Source organism: Cervus elaphus, chromosome 21 (genome assembly GCF_910594005.1).
Source record: "Cervus elaphus chromosome 21, mCerEla1.1, whole genome shotgun sequence".
Lineage (NCBI taxonomy): Eukaryota > Metazoa > Chordata > Mammalia > Artiodactyla > Cervidae > Cervus > Cervus elaphus.
Window position 1 is genome coordinate 46,329,384 of NC_057835.1, and position 19,396 is coordinate 46,348,779.

Below are 19,396 nucleotides of genomic sequence, written 5' to 3' on the forward strand. Positions count from 1 at the left end.
CACATGATATATTCAAAGTTTAAAATGCTGTTTATTTTAAAAATAGAAATTATTGAAGAGAACAGAATCATAAAACTAGAAAGCCTAAATATTGTAACACATGTTGTAACACATGTTATTAAATACATATAACTTTCCATTAATATATAACATAAAAGATTAAAGCCTCTAACACATGATAATCTATAACCGTAGAGTTGTGTTTTTCTCATTTTTCCCCATGCACATGCTGACATACATTAATGTAAAACGTAACATGTCCTTTTTTTCCCTACTCAATAATTATCTTGAACGTATTTTGAATGTTTGTGATTAACTTTTTAATATACAGTTTCAACTTCTGTAATTTACTGAGTTATTTATTTTTACGGTTACATATACTGTTTCATTTAGTCCTCTTAACATATTTATTAAAAGAGTAAAAAGCTCCTCCATAGTTTGAGAATATCTTTTTTTAATCCGAAATAACTTTGAATAAAAATGATTTGATTTGTTTCACATTACTTTTTTTAAACTTGTTTTTTAAAGTTTATTTCACGTTTCAAAGAGTAAAATGAATCTCAACACTTCAGAATTTGCTAAATTTAGCATATTAAAAAATATTTTAAAATACGAGTATAAGGGCTCCAAATTGGAAAATCTTTTTCTGAACAAGTAGACTACGATTATTATTGTAAGAGTTTCATTTCCAGCTCCATCTGTTCTTCTAATCACTCTAAATTCCATGTGCAGTGTAAACAGTTTAAAAAAAAAAAAAAAAACACCCCAAAGTCTTAAAAATCAATTCTTGCCTTAACACACACGCTCTTCAGAGTCGCACGCAGCGTCTGTGTGAGCCGACTCCTCCCCACTCTCGGGGAAAACCCTGCCTAATATTTATAACGTTCTGACACACTGTAATACTCACAAGGTGGTTGTAGAAGTATAAACACGACTGGAGCTCTCTGATTGGCTGCTGGTGATGTAACACCCATGTCAATACTTCCCACTGAACGCACGTGTTCGACCTTTTATTTAAATTTCCATTTCATCACAGCAATAAGACACTCGGGGCGGTGCATTTTCTGTGAAATGATTATCGCCCAGAGGTGCTGCATCGAATACACAATGCAGCAGACGAGAAGGTGCCCGCGGTTGTAACCTCCTCGCGCGAAAGGTACAGCCTGGTCCAGTCTTTGTGAAGGAACAAAAATAAGTTCACTTCCTCGGGCACCGTTACCCCCCACCCCCACCCACCCCACCTCAGCAAATGACAAGGCTGGAGCGCAGCTCCCACCGCACAGTTATTTCTCAAAGTCCCAGGTGAACTCGTGGCGAGGGAAGGAAAATGTGCGTCCCGGGCGCGGGTAGGTGCGTGCGGGCAGCGGGGAGGCGGCCAGACCTGACACTCGCCAGCTGTTTGTCCTCCGCGGAGCCCGGCCCCGGCCGCACACGCCCGCCCCCTCCCCGAGACCCCCCAGCCCGCCGCCCGGCCTTTTGTCCCCCGCCCCTCGGCCGACTTCCTTCCCCCGCGGCCGCACCCCCGCCCCCAGGCCGGAGGCGCGGCCCGGCCCCTTTCCCGGTCCCCAGGCGCCCCCACCCCACCCCAGCCCAGCCCCAAGCCCAGCCCCCTCCCCCCGCCCGGCCCCCACCCTTTCCCCCTCCAGCGGTTACTGCTACCCCGGTGCATTGTGGGCGCACGGTCCGTTGTTCATTTGCCATTCGACCTCCGCCAGGGCCTGGTCGGACGGAAACGCTCCGCCGGCTTTATTGTCGGTTCGTTATGTGGCGGAGCCCGGCAGTTTAACGTGCCTCTCGCCCTCAGCGCTTCGGAAGCCGGCAGCCGCGTCGGGACTCCTCGGCGCGCCGGAGGAAGGATATCTTGTTTGGAGGGTCGGTGTGTGCGCGCGGCTTTAAAGAGGGGGCAGTGGAGGGTCTCCCCTCACTCCGCCTCTCAACTTCGAAGGCCTCACGCGCGCCGGCTCGCTGCTCACCTCTCCGCCGCCCGCCCCCCCCGTTCTCCGCGCGGGACGCTGCCCGGAGCGCCGCGGGGCGGGGGTGGAGGACGAGGAGGCGGCCGGAGGCGGCGGCCCGGCGGGCGGCGGCGGCGGCGGCGGACGCGTGAGGCAGCCCCGGGGAGCGAGCGCGAGCCGGGCGTCCGGGCGGGAGGGTGAGGCCGAGCCCCGCGAGACCGGAACGCCCGCGGTGGGGGCGGGAGCAAAGCGGAGGGGGAGCGGCGGGGAGCGCGCGGGACGCGGCCCGAGGCCGGGCGCGAGCCGGGGCACCGGGCGGCGGCGGCGGCGCGCGCCATGTCGTTCAGTGAAATGAACCGCAGGACGCTGGCGTTCCGAGGAGGCGGGTTGGTCACCGCCAGCGGCGGCGGCGGCTCCGCGAACAATAACGTTGGCGGGGAGGCCTCGGCTTGGCCCCAGCAGCCCCAGCCAAGACAGCCCCCGCCGCCAGCGCCGCAGCCGCTCAATGGGCGGGGGGCCGACGAGGAAGTGGAATTGGAGGGCCTGGAGACCCAAGACCTGGAGGCCTCCGCCGAGGAAACCAAGGAGTTGCTGCTCCCCCAAGACGCGGGCGGCCCCACCTCGCTGGGCGGCGGTGGCGCCGGGGGCCCCCTGCTAGCGGAAAGGAACCGTCGGACTCTGGCCTTTCGAGGCGGCGGCGGCGGCGGGGGGCTCGGCAACAATGGCAGTAGCCGCGGCCGCCCCGAGACCTCGGCGTGGCCCCTGAGGCATTTCAATGGGCGAGGGCCGGCGGCCGTGGAGCTGGAGCTGGACGCGCTGGAGGGGAAGGAGTTGATGCCGGACGGCGCGTCCCTGAGCGACAGCACTGAAGACGAAGAGGAGGGGGCGAGCCTGGGCGACGGCAGCGGGGCGGAAGGAGGCAGCTGCGGCAGCAGCAGGCGGTCGGGCGGCGATGGCGGGGACGAAGCGGAGGGCAGCGGTGTGGGAGCTGGAGAAGGAGAGACTGTCCAGCACTTCCCGCTCGCGCGGCCCAAGTCCCTAATGCAGAAGCTCCACTGCTCCTTCCAGACCTCCTGGCTCAAAGATTTTCCCTGGCTGCGCTATTCCAAGGATACTGGCCTTATGTCTTGCGGCTGGTGCCAAAAGCCCCCCGAGGACGGAGGAAGCGGGGATCTGCCCCCAGTGGGGCACGACGAGCTTTCGCGAGGGACCCGCAACTACAAGAAAACCCTCCTTCTGAGGCACCACGTCTCTACCGAGCACAAACTCCACGAAGCCAACGCCCAGGTACGATATATGTTGCTCCTGCTTTTTCAGATCTTTGGGGGAAAGGTTTATCAGTTAAAACTCACTCTCCTGGGTGAAGACATCTTTTCTTTTGGGAGAGAGGTGTAGGGAGCTTAGGCGTGGGGGTTCAAAAGCCTGGGAATAAGTTTTCAAAAGTTAACCGGGGGAGTTGGGGGGAGGGGAAGGAATGACAATTTTCTAATCGTAGCGCTGAATTTGATTTAATTTTTTTCATGACTCAGATTTTTTTGCCCGTCAGACTGAATCAGAAGGAAAGTTTAATAAGCGAGATTGAAGGTTTTAACCCCGTAAGGTTGGCTTTGTGGTTAGAATGTTATTAGCTGTGATTTTAGAAAAGCTGCTTTAATGTTGGTAGTCTTTTAACGTGGTGTTGGAAGTCAAATCTGGTAACTTTGAAGAATTAAACTCTTTCCTTAACCTTTGACGCTACCCCTTTTAGGAGAACATCCAACCGAGAAAATTCTTTTTATCATGTCAGAATAACGTGAAATATGAGAGTAGTATGTAAATGTAGAGGAAACTCTTTGGATAAGACTTCGTGAATGATTATACTAAATTCATCTCCTTAAACTTTTTGTTGAACTTCTCTTTCCAAAGGTATGCTTTTGGTAAATTGTGGTAGTTTTTACTTGCTTCCTTCTCTCCAGATTTCTGTGCTGAGATTTTCTGTAATCCCCTTTTTCAAAGAGTTTTCATATAAATGTGGTTTACTTTAAACTTAGGATATTTGAAGTGCTGAATGTAAAGTTATTTCTACCAACTAGTTGATTCGAACTGGTAGAGAATGTATTTACCAAAATCATAAGTTCTTAGTTATAAAACAGGTAAACGGTACTTCAGTTCTTAGATCTTATCTTAGTATTTCTGGACTAAAGATAATAGTCTTATCATTTTGATAATCTCTTTTCAAGCCAAGCAGATGTTAATCAGTCCTCTTAAGACAACCTGTGGTTGTGGTTGGAATTCATTCTTTTGTATCGGTAGCCAGGCGTTGATTTCAGAAAGTCACCTTTGAGATACTAGTCCCTTTGTGTGTTGGACTGATCTTGCTGTTTAGAACACTTTTAGTGGAGTTCATTAGACACTATCTAATAACCCTACAGCCCAGAAATTTCTCAGAAGTTGAGACTTTAACGTTAAAAGCATAGGGTTGTTTTTCTCAGGTGGGTAATGGTAACAGTTTTTGCACAACTTTTAGTTGCCTAAGCCCTACAAGGAAGGTCATTTAAAGATGTAAGGCCCGGAAAGGTTAAGTAAATTGTCCCAAGTCTTACAGTTCTTGGTTATAAATGACACTAGCCTTTATAAGCAATGTTGCAATGGAGGAAGGAAAAAAAAGATTTTGGGTTAAATCTAGGTTCACATCTCAGCTTTCTGCAATTACTAGTTTTGTGAGCTTGGGCATTGGAGTGCCAGACTTGTCTTCTGTATGCCAAACACAGATGTCCCTTATTTTGGCAAGTAATTATTCTGCTCCCATTTTACAGAAGAGAAGTCTAGAGGCTTCAACGCAGTATATATTCCTGAAGTTAAGTAGTGTGATGAGGTGGAGGGCTTGTGAAAATGAAAGTATGCTTTTCTAAGTGATGAGTTGGTTATTTAGAAAAATCCAAAACGACAATCAAACTGAGTTTTCTTAATTCGGTGGACCAGTTACTCCTCTTCTTTGTAGTCTATGTAGGCAGATCTGAATGGGAGTACAGATTATTACAATTAGCTGCTTAGTGAACCTGGAATCAGAGGAAGGGGGAATTAGTTGGATAACCTTATGATAGACTTAGCATGGTGTATTCCTCTCCCCTAGGCATATATCTGGATTAGGGAATTCATCCCTAGGTAAAACCTTTTCTAAACTTAATCCCTGAATTATCCCTCCCTTACCCTTTGCCCCCTTGAAACTCCCTTTTTACAATATAATCTGCAGACCAACTTCTTTCTCTTAGGACATTATTTCATTAGACTGAGAATAATACAATTTAGTAAGTCATTCCTGTTTGTCTAAGGCTATTTATTGGTTCCCTTGATTGGATTTTGGATGATTCCATCAGTTTCCATCAGTTCCACTCTGAACTGATTCTAATCATTTCTATTTTCATTCTAAGATTAGTTTGGGGTATTACCTTGTAGTTGACCCCAGGTACCACCTATCGGATCTTTTTGTCTTGTTAATACATGAGTGACAGGTTGAAGAACTGACTTATTTCTTCCTATGCACAGTTAATCATTTTTTTTACATTGCCCTGCAGCTTTTGATTACCTGCAGGAGGCAGTATAACACAGTCTGTAAGAGCATTCTTGAGCTTAAAAGTAGGGGGACCTGAGTCCTAATCCTCTTTCTTGATAGGCAAATGAGTTAATTTCCAGTCATGTATGCAAAGTGTATATGCCAGCACCTAGTCACTAAGTAAATGATAACCATTATTTATTATCACCATTACTTATTGTCTTTGGAAATAACTATAACTCTGCGGTGGGGGTAGCTGGTACCTCATGTCTCAGTGTTACCAATTTTCTCAGTTTGCAAGCCACTTAATCTCATGGAATCACTCTTGATTCTAGAGAACAAACCAGTTTTTTCCATGCTTTTAGAGACTTTGGCCATTCAGGTTCTTTGAACATTCTCATCGCACTTGCAGTTTTTCTCATCTTCATGAAGAATATCTTGCATGAGTTTTCTCCTGCCTTAAAATTACTGAAATAGTTTTGTAGTTCCTCAGGCAAGAATTAAGTTTGAAGTTGGGACTTAGTTCACTCCCTTTATTCCCCCTCCCCACTTTTTTTCTTTAATTTTAAGGAGTCTGTTTTTTTTGTGAGGAGTTTAGCCACATCTTAGTATGTGAATAAGGGTTATTTTACTTTTTCTTGTGATTTCTGTAAGGGAAAAATCATGGTGGTGGCCAAGAGACTGTGGCGTATTTTTGGGGTGAGGGGGCTGCCTTACTACTTGTGGTTGGGATCCCTGACTAGTGATGGAACCTGTGTCCCCTGCAGTGGAAGTAACCACTGGACTGCCAGGGAATTCCCAGTGGCCCATTCTTAAAACCTTTGATATCCGGTTATTTTGATGTTGATTGTTAAGGATTGCTCATGCAAGAGTCTACAGATGCTCTCAGAATCTGTTCTGTAGCGTTCTCTTTCTGAAAAATCCTTGTAATTTATAAGGATGTAAGGGACAACATATAATTTCTATTTTGAGTAACAACTGACTATATATATCTGCTTCGGTGATTAGCTTATATAAGATTTGACCATCTGGCCCAGAGGACTTTAAAATTGCTTTAACAACATGGATTACCATTGTATCTTGGGTCAGATCACTTTCTACCCAGTTGGGAAATTTTCATTGCTTAAATCACACATTCTGTCAACTCTTTCCAGTTTAGTAAGCCTAAAACATGTGTTCAAGTGTGTTATTGTTACAAACTTAGTTAACCTTTCCAGAAAGTAAATACTTAATTCAGATCAGTGATCTGATTAAAATTACTAATTGGAATATGTTGGTGAGCAGCAAAAGCAAAGGTGAGACAGCGCTCCCAGCCTTCATTGCATTCGGCAAAAATTAAATTGTTTTTTAAGGATTTTGAAAGAAAGACTGAAAACCTTTCACTGGGAAGGAGAAATAGGTATTACAGACAACCACGGAGCCTACGGTCCATTGAATAACCGATTTGTATAATATTTATATAGGTTCTAGCAGTCATTCATTGTGTTTGTAAAAACTGATTCCTTTTCTCTTGTGTTTTTGACTATGCTTTATAATGTGTCTAGGGACTTCTTTCTCTCTCTTAAAATATACCTATTAGGTAGATTCCAAGGCACTGAAGATAAACCTATGTAAATAAGACATTTTTCTGACCTCAAGAAACTTGTATTCTAGTAAGGAGAGAAAGACATTGCAGTAAAATGATAGCTACCATGTTAGAAATATATTCAAGTTACAGTTAAGACGCTAAAGGAAGTCATCATTCTATTTGTGAAGGTTGGGAGAAGCTTGTAGAATTGGCTCCTAACTTGTGTTAAATGAATGAGTAAGTGTTGAAGAGGGGAGGGCATTCTAGGCATTGCAGTTGGAAACAGCTTGAGCATAATGGAAATTGATGCCTTGATGTGTCTGATAAGTAGATGATTTAATTCAGCAGGATGAAAAATTAAGTTTGAGTGGGTAGACTGCAGGTTATGGATGATCCTTTCATGTTGAAATGATTGTATTTTTTCTGTTGGGCAAACCATTTAGCAGTTTTAAGGAGAGGAGAACCACAATGAAATATGTGTAAGTTGATGTGTAGAAGCACCTGTTGGTATGTATGTGGTTTTTGAGGAGAGCTGGTAATAAAGCATATTTTTGGCACATAAAATTGGCTGAAAGTTGTAATCACCTGAAGACATCTACAATCCCAGACCTATAGATCTATAATTTCTGGGGATAGTATTAATAGTTAAATTGCAAGAGAAAATGTCATCACTCAAGAGAAGAGATATTGATTTCAAAGGAGATATTCCTTTCTTTATCTACTGACTTACATAATTTGTCAGTACTACTGGCAGGCATTTGCATCATGCTCACTATGGCCTTGTTTGTCCTCATACTAGAAATGGAGTTTGAGTTTTAGAATTTGGGTTTGTAAATGGACATTGATATTTTTATTCTTTTAGTATACCATTCCAGTGGGTTGCTGCAACAAAAGATTTTTATGTTTTTAATGCTTTTATTTTACACTTTATGTTTGAAATATATTTTTTACCTACTTATCCATTTATCAAAAGGGGACTGGAATTCTAGGTAGGGAAGTAAATACTAAATACTTGATTAGCCAGTAACATTTTCTAATCATTTGTGAATTGACTACAGATAGCTAACTGCAGCTGAATTTCTCTTTCCCCCTGTCCCTCTCAGAAGAATGGGGAGACTGGGTAGTGTGATCTTGGGTTCTCTACAGTAGCAGGTGTTATCCAGTTCTCCCAGCTGGAATGCTGTGAACACCCTATGATCTCCCTCCACACCTCTGCCTTGAAATCTAATTAATCACTCAAGTTTGGATTTTACTTGAGAAATTTTCTGGGCTCTGCCTCACTTCCCGTCCCCCCATGACTGTTACCTGTCTTACCCAGTTAAGGTCCTTGTTTGTTGTAGGTCTGCTGCACACCTAACAGGGGCTTGCCCTGGTCACAGTATTTCCAATGTCATTCCCTAGTAATTATCCTCCACTTTGCTGCCACAGTCATCTCTTTTATCAGTTAATTCAGTCAGATCATTCTTCTGTAGGCACCTATACCCTTGGTCTTTAATCTTGTGCAGGATTCAGATCTCTAGATAATCTGGTGCAAGTTATAGACACTTAGCTCCAAAAACATTAGGAGCATATTTGCATTTCTTGGGCTTTTTTGGATCACCTTGAAGTTCTTCATAAATCTAGAATTGTGAGGATGCTGTAGACATCCTTGGTTTTTTCTCATGCTGTCTGATTTGCTTAGAATCTCATCCTCTCATTCCACTCTTGCATCCTTCAAGGCTCTGCTCAGATCTTTGTTTCAAAAAAAGATCTCACCCAAACCCCTCCAAAAACTGGATTAGGTGCACCACCTCTTTGCTCTCTTAAAGTTCTTGTTGTATTCTTCAGTATCTTAAGAATCCTGCTCAGTAGTAATAACTTCAGGCTGAGAACAAAATCATTTTGGGTTCCCACTATAGAACCTGTCTGATACAGACATTGATTTAATGCTTATTTAATAAGTGAGTAAAGTCAAGATTTTTCAAGCTTTTAGCAGCTTTTTCTCTGATTAAAATATTTACTTTTGGCCTCTCTGGAAATAAATTTGAAGATAATAAACAGGATTTTAACCAAATGTATACTTCTATATTTTCTTAATTTTGGAAGAGTTAATTAAGGTCTCTAAAAATAATTTTACTTATGGGCATCTCCACAGATAAAAATAACAGGAGACTTTTCATATTTATAGAATCTCTGGTGTAACACATTGTCTTTTTTTTTTTTTTAATCTGAATGTCTGTTTCCTTAGTCTCTCCTTGTTTATCTAGTTTAGACTAATGCTTGGCTAAGTTGTGTTTTCCTTTTTGGGAAAGGGAATAGAAATTTTTCCAACTAGTCTTTAAAAAGTTCTGGAAATACTTAAACCTTTTTATCAGTGTATTTTTATCAGTGGTATCTCATGTTTATCAATATACTAAGAATGGACATAGAATGTTAAAGAGGGAACTGGAGAGACAGAGATGACTTGAGTTCTTAGGGACCTGTTATTTTTGTCTTTAGTTACTAGGAATTTATTTGGTTTAGCAAGTAATATTGGCAGTTTATTTTAGTGCTTATCTTGCTTTATTTTACCCATATCCTCAAATAATACTCCCCTTGTAGAGTACATGTACTCTTGACTGGTAAACTCCTTGTGGAGAGCATATATAACATGTGCTACAGAAACATGGCACAGTGCTCTGATCAGTACTGAAGGAGAAATTGCTGGGGCTGTTTGTAGCATGTAACATTACTATTCTGTTTCAGTAGTAATGAAGAAAAATAGTTGTTGAATAGTGTGTTTGGCTTGTATACCTTGTGTCAAAAGTGGAATGGACAAATATTTTGGTGGAAAGGCTTTTCTCTTTATTTTCAAAAATGAGGACATTTGGTGTGATAATGGCAGAGAATTACAGAAATTGGGACTGGCCCAGAAATTTCAGAACACATGGCCTAAAATGACTGCTATGACATAGCCACTTCCTTCTTAAAGTGTTTTGAACTGCTTAATGAATAAACTTAAAGCACTTTTTGACTTGTAAAGGCTAATTCACTGCTTCCACAGACACTTTACAATGTGTTGCCAAATTTTTTGCTCTTACTGTTACTACAGTATCTGTTAGAACTTTGAACCAAATGAGCTTTGCTGGGCAGGTATGACATGCACAGCAAAGCTTACTTTTAAGCCTGCATCGTAGAGCAATGTAGTTTGGAAATTTTCTGTAGTCAGTAGAGAGCATAAGCAAATTAATAATAAAAAGTCTTATTTAGATAGCCTCATAAACAGTATGATAAGTCTATAGAAAATTATAGCAGTGTTCTTTATATAGAGTCCTAAACATTTCCCATCCCTTTACTAAGTAGTTGGAAACTTCACAGCATACTGGTTTTATATACAAGGTATAAAAGTTAAAATATCTTTTTACCTCACTTACTTTCTTCCGGCCCCCAGAAGCAAAAATTTAATCATGGATTACTTGATTACTTTTTCATCTGTGGCTGTTAGCAATTTTTGCTTACGATTGGGTGTCTTTAATAGGAGGAGAAAATAACTGATTTAGAATATGGGCCATTTTGGTATGATAGAGCAAGAATGTGGGGGTGGGGTTAGAGTATAAATGTAATTAATGATGCACTCCCCTGGGAGGCAATAGGGATGCTGCCAAGGGTCAGTTGGAAGTGCAAAGGGAATTCTCTGCTTCCTGTGCTTCATTCTGTAGTGACCATATACTCCAGATTTGCAGGATTATCTGTAATGTTTCATTATTGCTGTGAAATACTGATGTGTCCTGAAATTCTGGCATTTTTATTCTGTTTCAGTTGACTTCTCATACCTGGAAACAGCACGAAAATTCTTAGGTGGATCATGTGATCTGGTTTAGTTTCAGGATTATTATATGCCTGACCCACTGTATTCAGAATTCAGAATGGAACCTAATGTTTGTGTGATTAAGCTATACCCATGATGAGGTTGCTTCCCAGGTTATGCTAGTGGTAAAGAATCATCTGCCTGTAGTGCAGGAGACCCAGGTTCAATCCGTGGGTCAGGAAGATCCCCTGGAGGAAGGCATGGCAACTCACTCCAGTATTCTTGCCTGGAGAATCCCACGGACAAGGGAGCCAGGTGGGCTACCCAGTCCATAAGGTAGAAAAGAGTCGAACATGGAGAGAGTTGACACAGCTGAAGAACCTGAGCACAGAACAGCACACGTGGTGGGGTTGAATGGAGATGTGGGATTGCTTGGAATCTCACCACCATTTGCAATATTCTATGAGAATCTTTTTGCAGTCCTAACAACTTTGTTCCCTACACCCTTCTCCCTGCCCCCATTGTCTATTCCTCTCCAAGCATATCAGTCCTCCCAGCATCCAACAATCGAGTATGTATGTTTTCTCTGTTTTTCTCAGACTCTGTCTACTCCATAGACCTGTATATATGTGTCTTATTATTTTATAGTATCAACTTGTATTTAATATTTTGTGCCAAAGAAAATAATGAATCTTTAACACTTAATATTAGACACCTGCCTAACTTAGGGAGCTTATCCACCTAGTGCCTGGAGAAGGAAATGGCAACCCACTCCAGTATCCTTGCCTGGAGAATCCCATGGACAGAGAAGCTTGGCGGCCTACAATCAATGGGGTTACAAGAGTCAGACACGACTTAGCGACCAAACCACCACCACCCACCTAGTGACTGTGAGTAGGGCCTGAAGTTCTTATTTAGAAACACTCCTAGTACTTACTGCTTTATTAGTTTAAGAAGGGACACACAGTTAATAACTAGTGTAGGCAGCATTCCAAAATCTAGATCACATTCCTTTATTCTTGCTGTCAATACAGGAAATTACGGTAATGTAGTGATGCTAAACTGAGCTGTAATGAATAATTAAGATTGATAAGAGGGAAGATTATAAACATTAAGTATTTTGAGTTCAGGAATTTTACCTGATGGGTAGTATTTATGATCCTAAAGAGATAAGTCATTTTGAAAATTGATTGGGGATGTATATAACTGGGTATTCCTGTAGTTTGAAGCGCATTTTTTTAAGTTAGGGTCTTACCTTACTTTCTCTTTCAGTTCAGTCGCTCAGTCATGTCCGACTCTTTGAGACCCCATGGACTGCATAGTTAGATATGATTAACTTTGTTGACCTAAATTGTCTGACTCAGTATTTGCCAAGACTTTTAAAATTCACTTTTTTAATAATGTTAAATAGAATGAGATACTGAGCATATTTTAATTGAAATATTTTAAGTTCAACCAGAAAAACTACTCTGTTATTAGCAGTTACAGAGATAAGGCAGATTAATTTGATCACTTGACTTGTTGGATCTCAGTTCCCTGACCAGGGATTGAACTTAGGCAATGGCTGTGGAGTCCACCAGGGAATTCCCTGTTTTAATTTTGAATAATTCTCAATCCATGTCTTCAGCTATATTTGGAAAGATAGCATGATATGTGATACACAGTATTCTTTAAATGAAATTCTAGTCCTCAGGATGTTTCTTTTTTTTTTTTTTTTGTATGATAGTGGATTGCAGCAAGCTGTTTACACCCTTTCTCTTAATAGTTAGATGGTGAACACCTCAGTCTCAAAATATGTAATGATTACTAACAGATTAGTGTATTTGATAGTGCTTTTAAAAAGTTACATTGACAATTGTTGTTGTCTTTGTTATGGAAGCTTTAAAAAGTAAATAAAATTTAATGTTAATGTTTTCCATCTATTGCAGGAGTCAGAAATACCATCAGAGGAGGGATACTGTGACTTTAATAGTAGGCCAAATGAGAACTCTTATTGCTATCAACTTCTTCGACAACTAAATGAACAGAGGAAGAAAGGTATTCTTTGTGATGTCAGCATCGTGGTGAGCGGAAAAATCTTTAAAGCTCATAAGAACATCCTGGTTGCAGGCAGCCGTTTCTTTAAGACTTTATATTGCTTTTCAAACAAAGAAAGCCCTAACCAAAACAATACTACCCATTTAGATATTGCTGCAGTTCAAGGTTTTTCAGTCATCTTGGACTTCTTGTATTCTGGTAACCTGGTGCTCACAAGCCAAAATGCCATTGAAGTAATGACAGTGGCCAGCTATCTTCAAATGAGTGAAGTTGTTCAAACTTGCCGAAATTTCATTAAAGATGCCTTAAATATAAGCATTAAATCAGAAGCTCCAGAGTCTGTAGTTGTGGACTATAATAATAGAAAACCAGTTAACAGAGATGGCCTGTCTTCATCACGGGATCAAAAAATTGCCAGTTTTTGGGCAACACGAAATCTTACCAATTTGGCAAGTAACGTAAAAATTGAAAATGATGGTTGTAATGTCGACGAGGGCCAAATAGAAAACTACCAAACGAATGACAGTAGTTGGGTCCAGGATGGTTCACCTGAATTGACAGAAAATGAGTCTCAAGGCCAAACAAAAGTGTTCATTTGGAATAATATGGGCTCCCAGGGGATTCAAGAGACTGGCAAAACAAGGAGAAAAACCCAAGCTACAAAGAGATTTGTTTATAATATACCACCTAATAATGAAACAAATTTAGAAGATTGCTCGGTGATGCAGCCACCTGTTGCCTATCCAGAGGAAGATTTGTCATTCATCAAGGAAGAACCAGGTAAATACTATATTGAATATATACAGAGGTGTGTCAGTTTTTATTCTCATTTTGTTTGGATATAATCTTGTGTGTATTATTAAAGTCATGTACATAAGAAATAGTAAATTTGAGTCTTTGTAATAGAAGGGAAAAAATGACTCGGACAATCACATATCTTATATAATCTTGTATCAAATGTAAGATTTGATATATCTTAGTTTTTTCTCTACACATGTATGTTGTGGGTTTCTCAAAGGTTGTGTTAACTAATCAGGAATTTGCCCATATTTTATGGCATGTGGACTCTATGTGTAGTTCTTTGATTTTCCTGGTCTGTAGCCTCTGCTCACTTTTTGTACCCAGTGCTGGAAAAGATAAAATCTTTGGTTGTAATATGTGATTCGTTTGTCATTTCAGAACGTTTTTGAGATTTAGTTAGCATTCTTTACTCTCAATTTTTTGTAGTTAAATATTTGTCTTACAGAATTTTCCAAAAGTTAATGGGATTCTACTTTGTTTAGAACCACTCACTGTTCTGTTCTTCCCATAAATCTTACAGAAACTGGAATATTTTAAGTTTGTCTCACTGTTTCCTCATTTTCATTCTCATTTGCATTAGTTAAGTAAGAGAGGCCTCTGAGACCTTTCTCTTGACTATAAGAACCTTTACATATCACATCTTATAGTTTTTTTTTTTTTTAAATGAAGTGAGGCGGACCATTGTTGAAGAGTGAAAATAGATTTGAAACTTTAACTTAATTGTCTGTGTGTAGCTTACTTTTATTTGAAGTAGTCCAGTGGCTTTGAGGTTTTCCTTTGTGGACCCCAGATTTGACCATGTCCACCACTGTCGTATATCATTTAGTGCTTGTGTTGCCTCAGAGATCTGTAACTGTTCAGTGTCTGATTTATGTGATGGTGATCACCTGGGGATGGAGTGCTTTCTGTTTAAAAGAATCATTGTTTTTAGTTCCCAAAGGGCAGAATGCCATAATCCTGTGAAATGGTTTCCCTGGCTGTTTAGCTTTGGGTTTAGTTTTCATTGGTAGAAATCATGTGGAAATCAGTATACATGTATAATGAATACTGTTTACTGAGCTTTCCCCTCCAACTTGTCGAGTCTTTAGCAATAAAATCCCAGAGGTGGTTTCTTAAAAGTATTAATGATAGACTTAGCAGCACTTTGTTTTGGCTTAATTTTTAATGTAGAAGATATTGAGTCAGTTCTATCAATGCACTAGGTCTATCATAATTTTTGGTAGTCTAATATGCTTTTTATCTTTGATAGCTTATAAAAGATAATTCTATTATGTCATTGATGCCACCTTAATATCTGATGAACCTTGCTTAACTGAAATTTGATTATATCAGTGATGTGCTACATTCCTGCTGTTAAAACTTTAACAACTTTTTGGTGCCTCTGAATCCAACTTCATTCAGTGGCAGAAAATCCTATAAGAGCTAGAACATGATATGATACAGAGCTAGAAGATTTTTACTGTAAAGCGCCAAGCAGTAAATATTTGGGGGTTTGTTGGTTGTGAAGTCAGTTACTTAACTGTCAGTGTAGTGTGAAAGCAGTTCTAGAAAGTATGTAAACAAATGAACAGGAGTGTGTTCAGGTAAAGCTTTATTGCCAGCCCTTGGTGTAGAGCAGTGGGTCTTAATCATGGCTGCATGTTGGCATTGCTTGGGAACTTTAGCCATCATGATGCCTGACTGTCCCTGCCAGGGATTTTGGTTTATTGGTCTGGAATATGGCCTGGTAGTTAATTTTTGTCAGCTCTACAGGTGATGGTGCTGTGAGTCACTGATAGAAGAAAGAGCCCAAATTGAATCAGGTTTTGTAAATGAGTTCTGCTATTTAACTATGTTACCATAACCAAATTAAGCTAAACACTGGCCCCCAGTTTCCTTCTTCTTGGACTATGCTACTTTTATAGGGTTATTTTGAAAAATGACAAAATATAAAAACATAGCTGTCGTGGTCATCTTAGTCCCCCTTAAAAATTAAGATTTTTTTGAAATCAGTTTTCCAGTGCAGTGTTCTTTGTACCAGATTCTTGATAGGTGGTCTAATAGCCTCAGCTTGACCATTTGTTTTCATGTAGGATGAGTATGATTATAAGGAAGTTACCTTATATTGAGCTAGAATTTGCTTCTCTAATTTTGCCATTTTTAGTAGTATAATCTGAGCCTAACCTCTAATCTCTGATACCTGATAACCTTTCAGGTATTAACATTTAAAAATTTCCCCTGATGTCCCCTTCTTTTAGGCTAAGTGCTGTACCTCCCTCCCGCCTTGTGAATTCCAAACCCTTTTTACCACTTTCTTAACAGTCATAGGCAGTTTGTTGGTGCACAGAATTGACTAGAACTCTCCAGGCAGATTCTGAGCAAGAAAGAAAGAACATAGTGGGTCTGTATTTACCAAGGTCTTTCAGTTACTGAAAATAGAGGCAGGTTCCATCTTTAGGACTGCCCAGCATTAAAACCTTGGCAATTTATAAACTAGTGACCCAGTCTTTTAAAAAATTGAGGCTCATTTAAAACTTATAGAGGTCTACATTACTGGTTAAACTTTCATTTTTATTTATTGAAAAGACAGTGAAAACTTTCAGTGAAGTAATGCTTTTAAATGTTTAATTTAGAATTCTTTACCTAATCATCTGAAAAGTTACGGTGAATTATGCATTTAGTCTACAAGCAGTGCTTGACATGTTTGGATTTGTGGGTCTCTTGTAGGAACTGTGATTTCCCAGATTCTTAAGCCTACTGTTTGTAGGCTATAAATAATGTCTTCTTGCCATATACTGTTGAAGGTGGTATTTGGGTGCTTCATAAAGAAATGTAAGATACTGAGATAGGGTTTATCAGAGGTTATATTCATAATGGTATTTCTTTAAAAATCTTAGGCTGGTATACCTATTAGCTGACTCTGCTGGGATTCCCTTCAAATCATTTTTGATTTGTACATGTAAACCTAAGATTAGAAATTAAATTGTATAGTGGCAAAAAGTAACCAGTGCCTTAATTGTTTTACACAGTGTTTTCATCTATACTGTTGGAACAAGTCAGGTGTTAATCCAATTTTTTATCTACTCTGGACTCATGGAACGTGGGCTTTCTGAATCTGTATTTTTGTATTATTTATGCCAGTCACACTAGAAAGTTGCAGCCATTGTCTTCGTGTAATACATTTGTATGTATATGCATTCAATAAGATTTTGAAATTTCTGACAAGAAACAAATACAAATAAAATTTTTAGCAATAATAAAATGAGCTAGTCAAGAGTATTAATATGGTTAGCCTAATTAAGTTTTTTATTGGCTCTAAGATAATAAGCAGCCCTTCAGAATGAGGAAACAGTGGTTCTACAGGATGACAAACTTTTCTGGTACTGAATTCTGAAAGGAATTCCTCCAGTCGGGTTTTATATAATTGACATCAAGACAGTTTTCTGAAAAGCATTTTCTAGTAAATACAGCAGTAGGTTATAAAATTGATTTTTGTCTTTAATAAAAGCTGGTAAAATTTCATATAGATTGAATTTTTCATAATAATGTACAAATACTCAGATGCACAGTGGTTTTATTTGATCAAAGGATATAATTTAGAGTTTGTAAACAATCTAAAAGCTCCTTTCTCTCATCTGTACTTTTCTTTTTGTTTTGTGGCATTTGTGAATTTTTATTGATCCTTACAAGTAGAGTTGAAATCAGGTTTAAGCTTTAACGTCTTCAATTTGTGTAATTGGGTTTTGATTGAAAAGCATATAATTCAAATGTATAGAAAACAATTTTGAGAGAAGAATGCTCAAACTATATGTCTTTAAGATACCCTAATGAGTCATATTTGAAGTAGTGAATTATTACTTCTACTAAAGTTGTCTAGCAACCAGTACTTAGGCCCCTAATGTATTTTGAGTGACACTTGATACAGGGGATCCCTTCAGAGGTTCCAGAATCTTGAAATGCTTTCTTTCTTTATTTTACTTAATTTGGCTGAGTCAATCTTAGTTGTGTGGGACCCGACTAGGCATGAGGGCTCCAGAACGTGACGGGTTAGTAGCCCTGCAGCATTGGGATCTTAGTTCCCCAACCAGGGATCAAGCTGGTGTCCCCAGGTTATCTGCAAGACAGACACTTTGCTGGACCACCAGGGAAGTTCCTTGAAATGCTTTCTTAATGATCGGGGGTTTTTTGTTTGTTTGAATTTAAAATATTTTTACAGCTTTGAACACTGGCCATCTGATTTGAGACTTTTCCATATTTTGGCCATGCCATATAAAGTTACTGTATGAACTACTTAAAATGTTTAAAAACCATGGAACCTAGACTTAGTAAAGAAGATTTGGACTTGGTTCTGCCACTTAAGTTGGCTTAAGTTTATCATACAGAATGTCTCTATAATTAGAAGGAAAGAAAATTTTATAATTATGAAATCTTGAAGGCTGTAAAAATTAACCAAAGCTTTTAAAAAATCATTTTGGCAACAAAACCTGATATTCAATTGGCAGCAAAACTAGTTTGTATTTTTTGCTTCTTTCCTTAAATGTGAACATCCATATGTTTTGTTGCAGAAATAACGCTTTGATTACAGGATGCCACCCTTGGACCCTTCTGGGGGTATATCATAGTTATTACTTTTCCTAAAATCTGAAAATGTATGTATCCTACATCTTAACCCAAACGTTCCATATAGCAGGTTTATGGGCCTGGGTTTAGTTCTTTCTTAAGGGATTCCAATATGTACTGCCCTATCTTTCAGGCATCCTTTTGAGTATATTATGAAGAACGAGTTTCGAGTGATTTAAGTCACTTTTCTTTAGAAACTGTTACAGTTGGGTAGTCAGTAGTTTGAAGGGCTGATGCTCATTTTGAAAAATAAATGTCCACCATTAGCTAATGGACTGTCAGTTACACTAATATGTAACACTTCAATATTTAATCTTAAAGGATGATAATAAGTAACTGTATGGTAGTAGGAATATTCTGCCATCTTTTTTTCCTTCTCCTTCATTTTCCTCTGCCTAGTGTTCCTTTCCATCCCACTCTGCCATACTTGATCCACGGGGTGGCTGCATTAGTGATTATTCTTTTCAAGTTATAAGCATTAAGGAAACAATTTGTATGGTCAGACTGAAACTGCATGTTGAAGAAGCCTTTTGTGGATCAGTTTTAATGCTTTCTACCTGCTGAGGATGTTAAGTTTTCTAAAGCCTGTTAATGTCAGCCCTTGAGAATTTTTTAAGACTGAATTTTTTATTTCTGATGTAGCCTTAATATTCTGGGGTGACCAGAAGTGTCATAACCAAATACTACTTTTCTGGGACCCCAAAATGACTTTCCACTTCATAAGAGGAAATTTGGTAGTAAAATTTTTGAGTCCACACGAAACTGAGCGAACAGGGTAAATGATATTGCTGTTAAGATTGAGAACTTGTTCACATTAGGATGGCTGTGAGGTAGAAACGTGTCAGTGTAATGTGATAAATGTTAAAATCAGAAGTATGGCAGAGTGCAGTGGGGGAGGTTCCTGATTTCTCATTAAGAGTTGAAGGAAGCTTCACAGAGTTGGATCTTCTTTTGTGTAGGAGTTTGCCAGGAGAGGGTGCAAAGTGGCAAGAAATTGAAGGGAGTAAGTGAATAGAAAGGGGAGTGAGTAGGGATAGTGAGGTGGGGTCAATAGGTTAGGGCCAGGTTGTAATTCTCTGACATGGTAATAAATTGTGAATTTTATTTCACAGACTGTGAGCAATGAGAGGTTCTCAATTAGA

At 39.9% G+C, this 19,396-nt stretch overlaps 1 protein-coding gene across 1 annotated transcript in view; it reads left to right on the top strand.

Annotated features, from left to right (window-relative positions):
* The first annotated feature begins 1,631 nt into the window (after window positions 1-1,631).
* Window positions 1,632-19,396, top strand: part of ZBTB10 (zinc finger and BTB domain containing 10) — a 31,891-nt gene continuing 14,126 nt past the window's right edge. Inside the window, exons 1-2 of the mRNA XM_043879529.1 lie at window positions 1,632-3,239; window positions 12,746-13,634. Coding sequence (XP_043735464.1) covers window positions 2,289-3,239; window positions 12,746-13,634 — 1,840 coding nt within the window. The 5' untranslated portion in view covers window positions 1,632-2,288. The remainder of the gene's footprint in view (window positions 3,240-12,745; window positions 13,635-19,396) is intronic.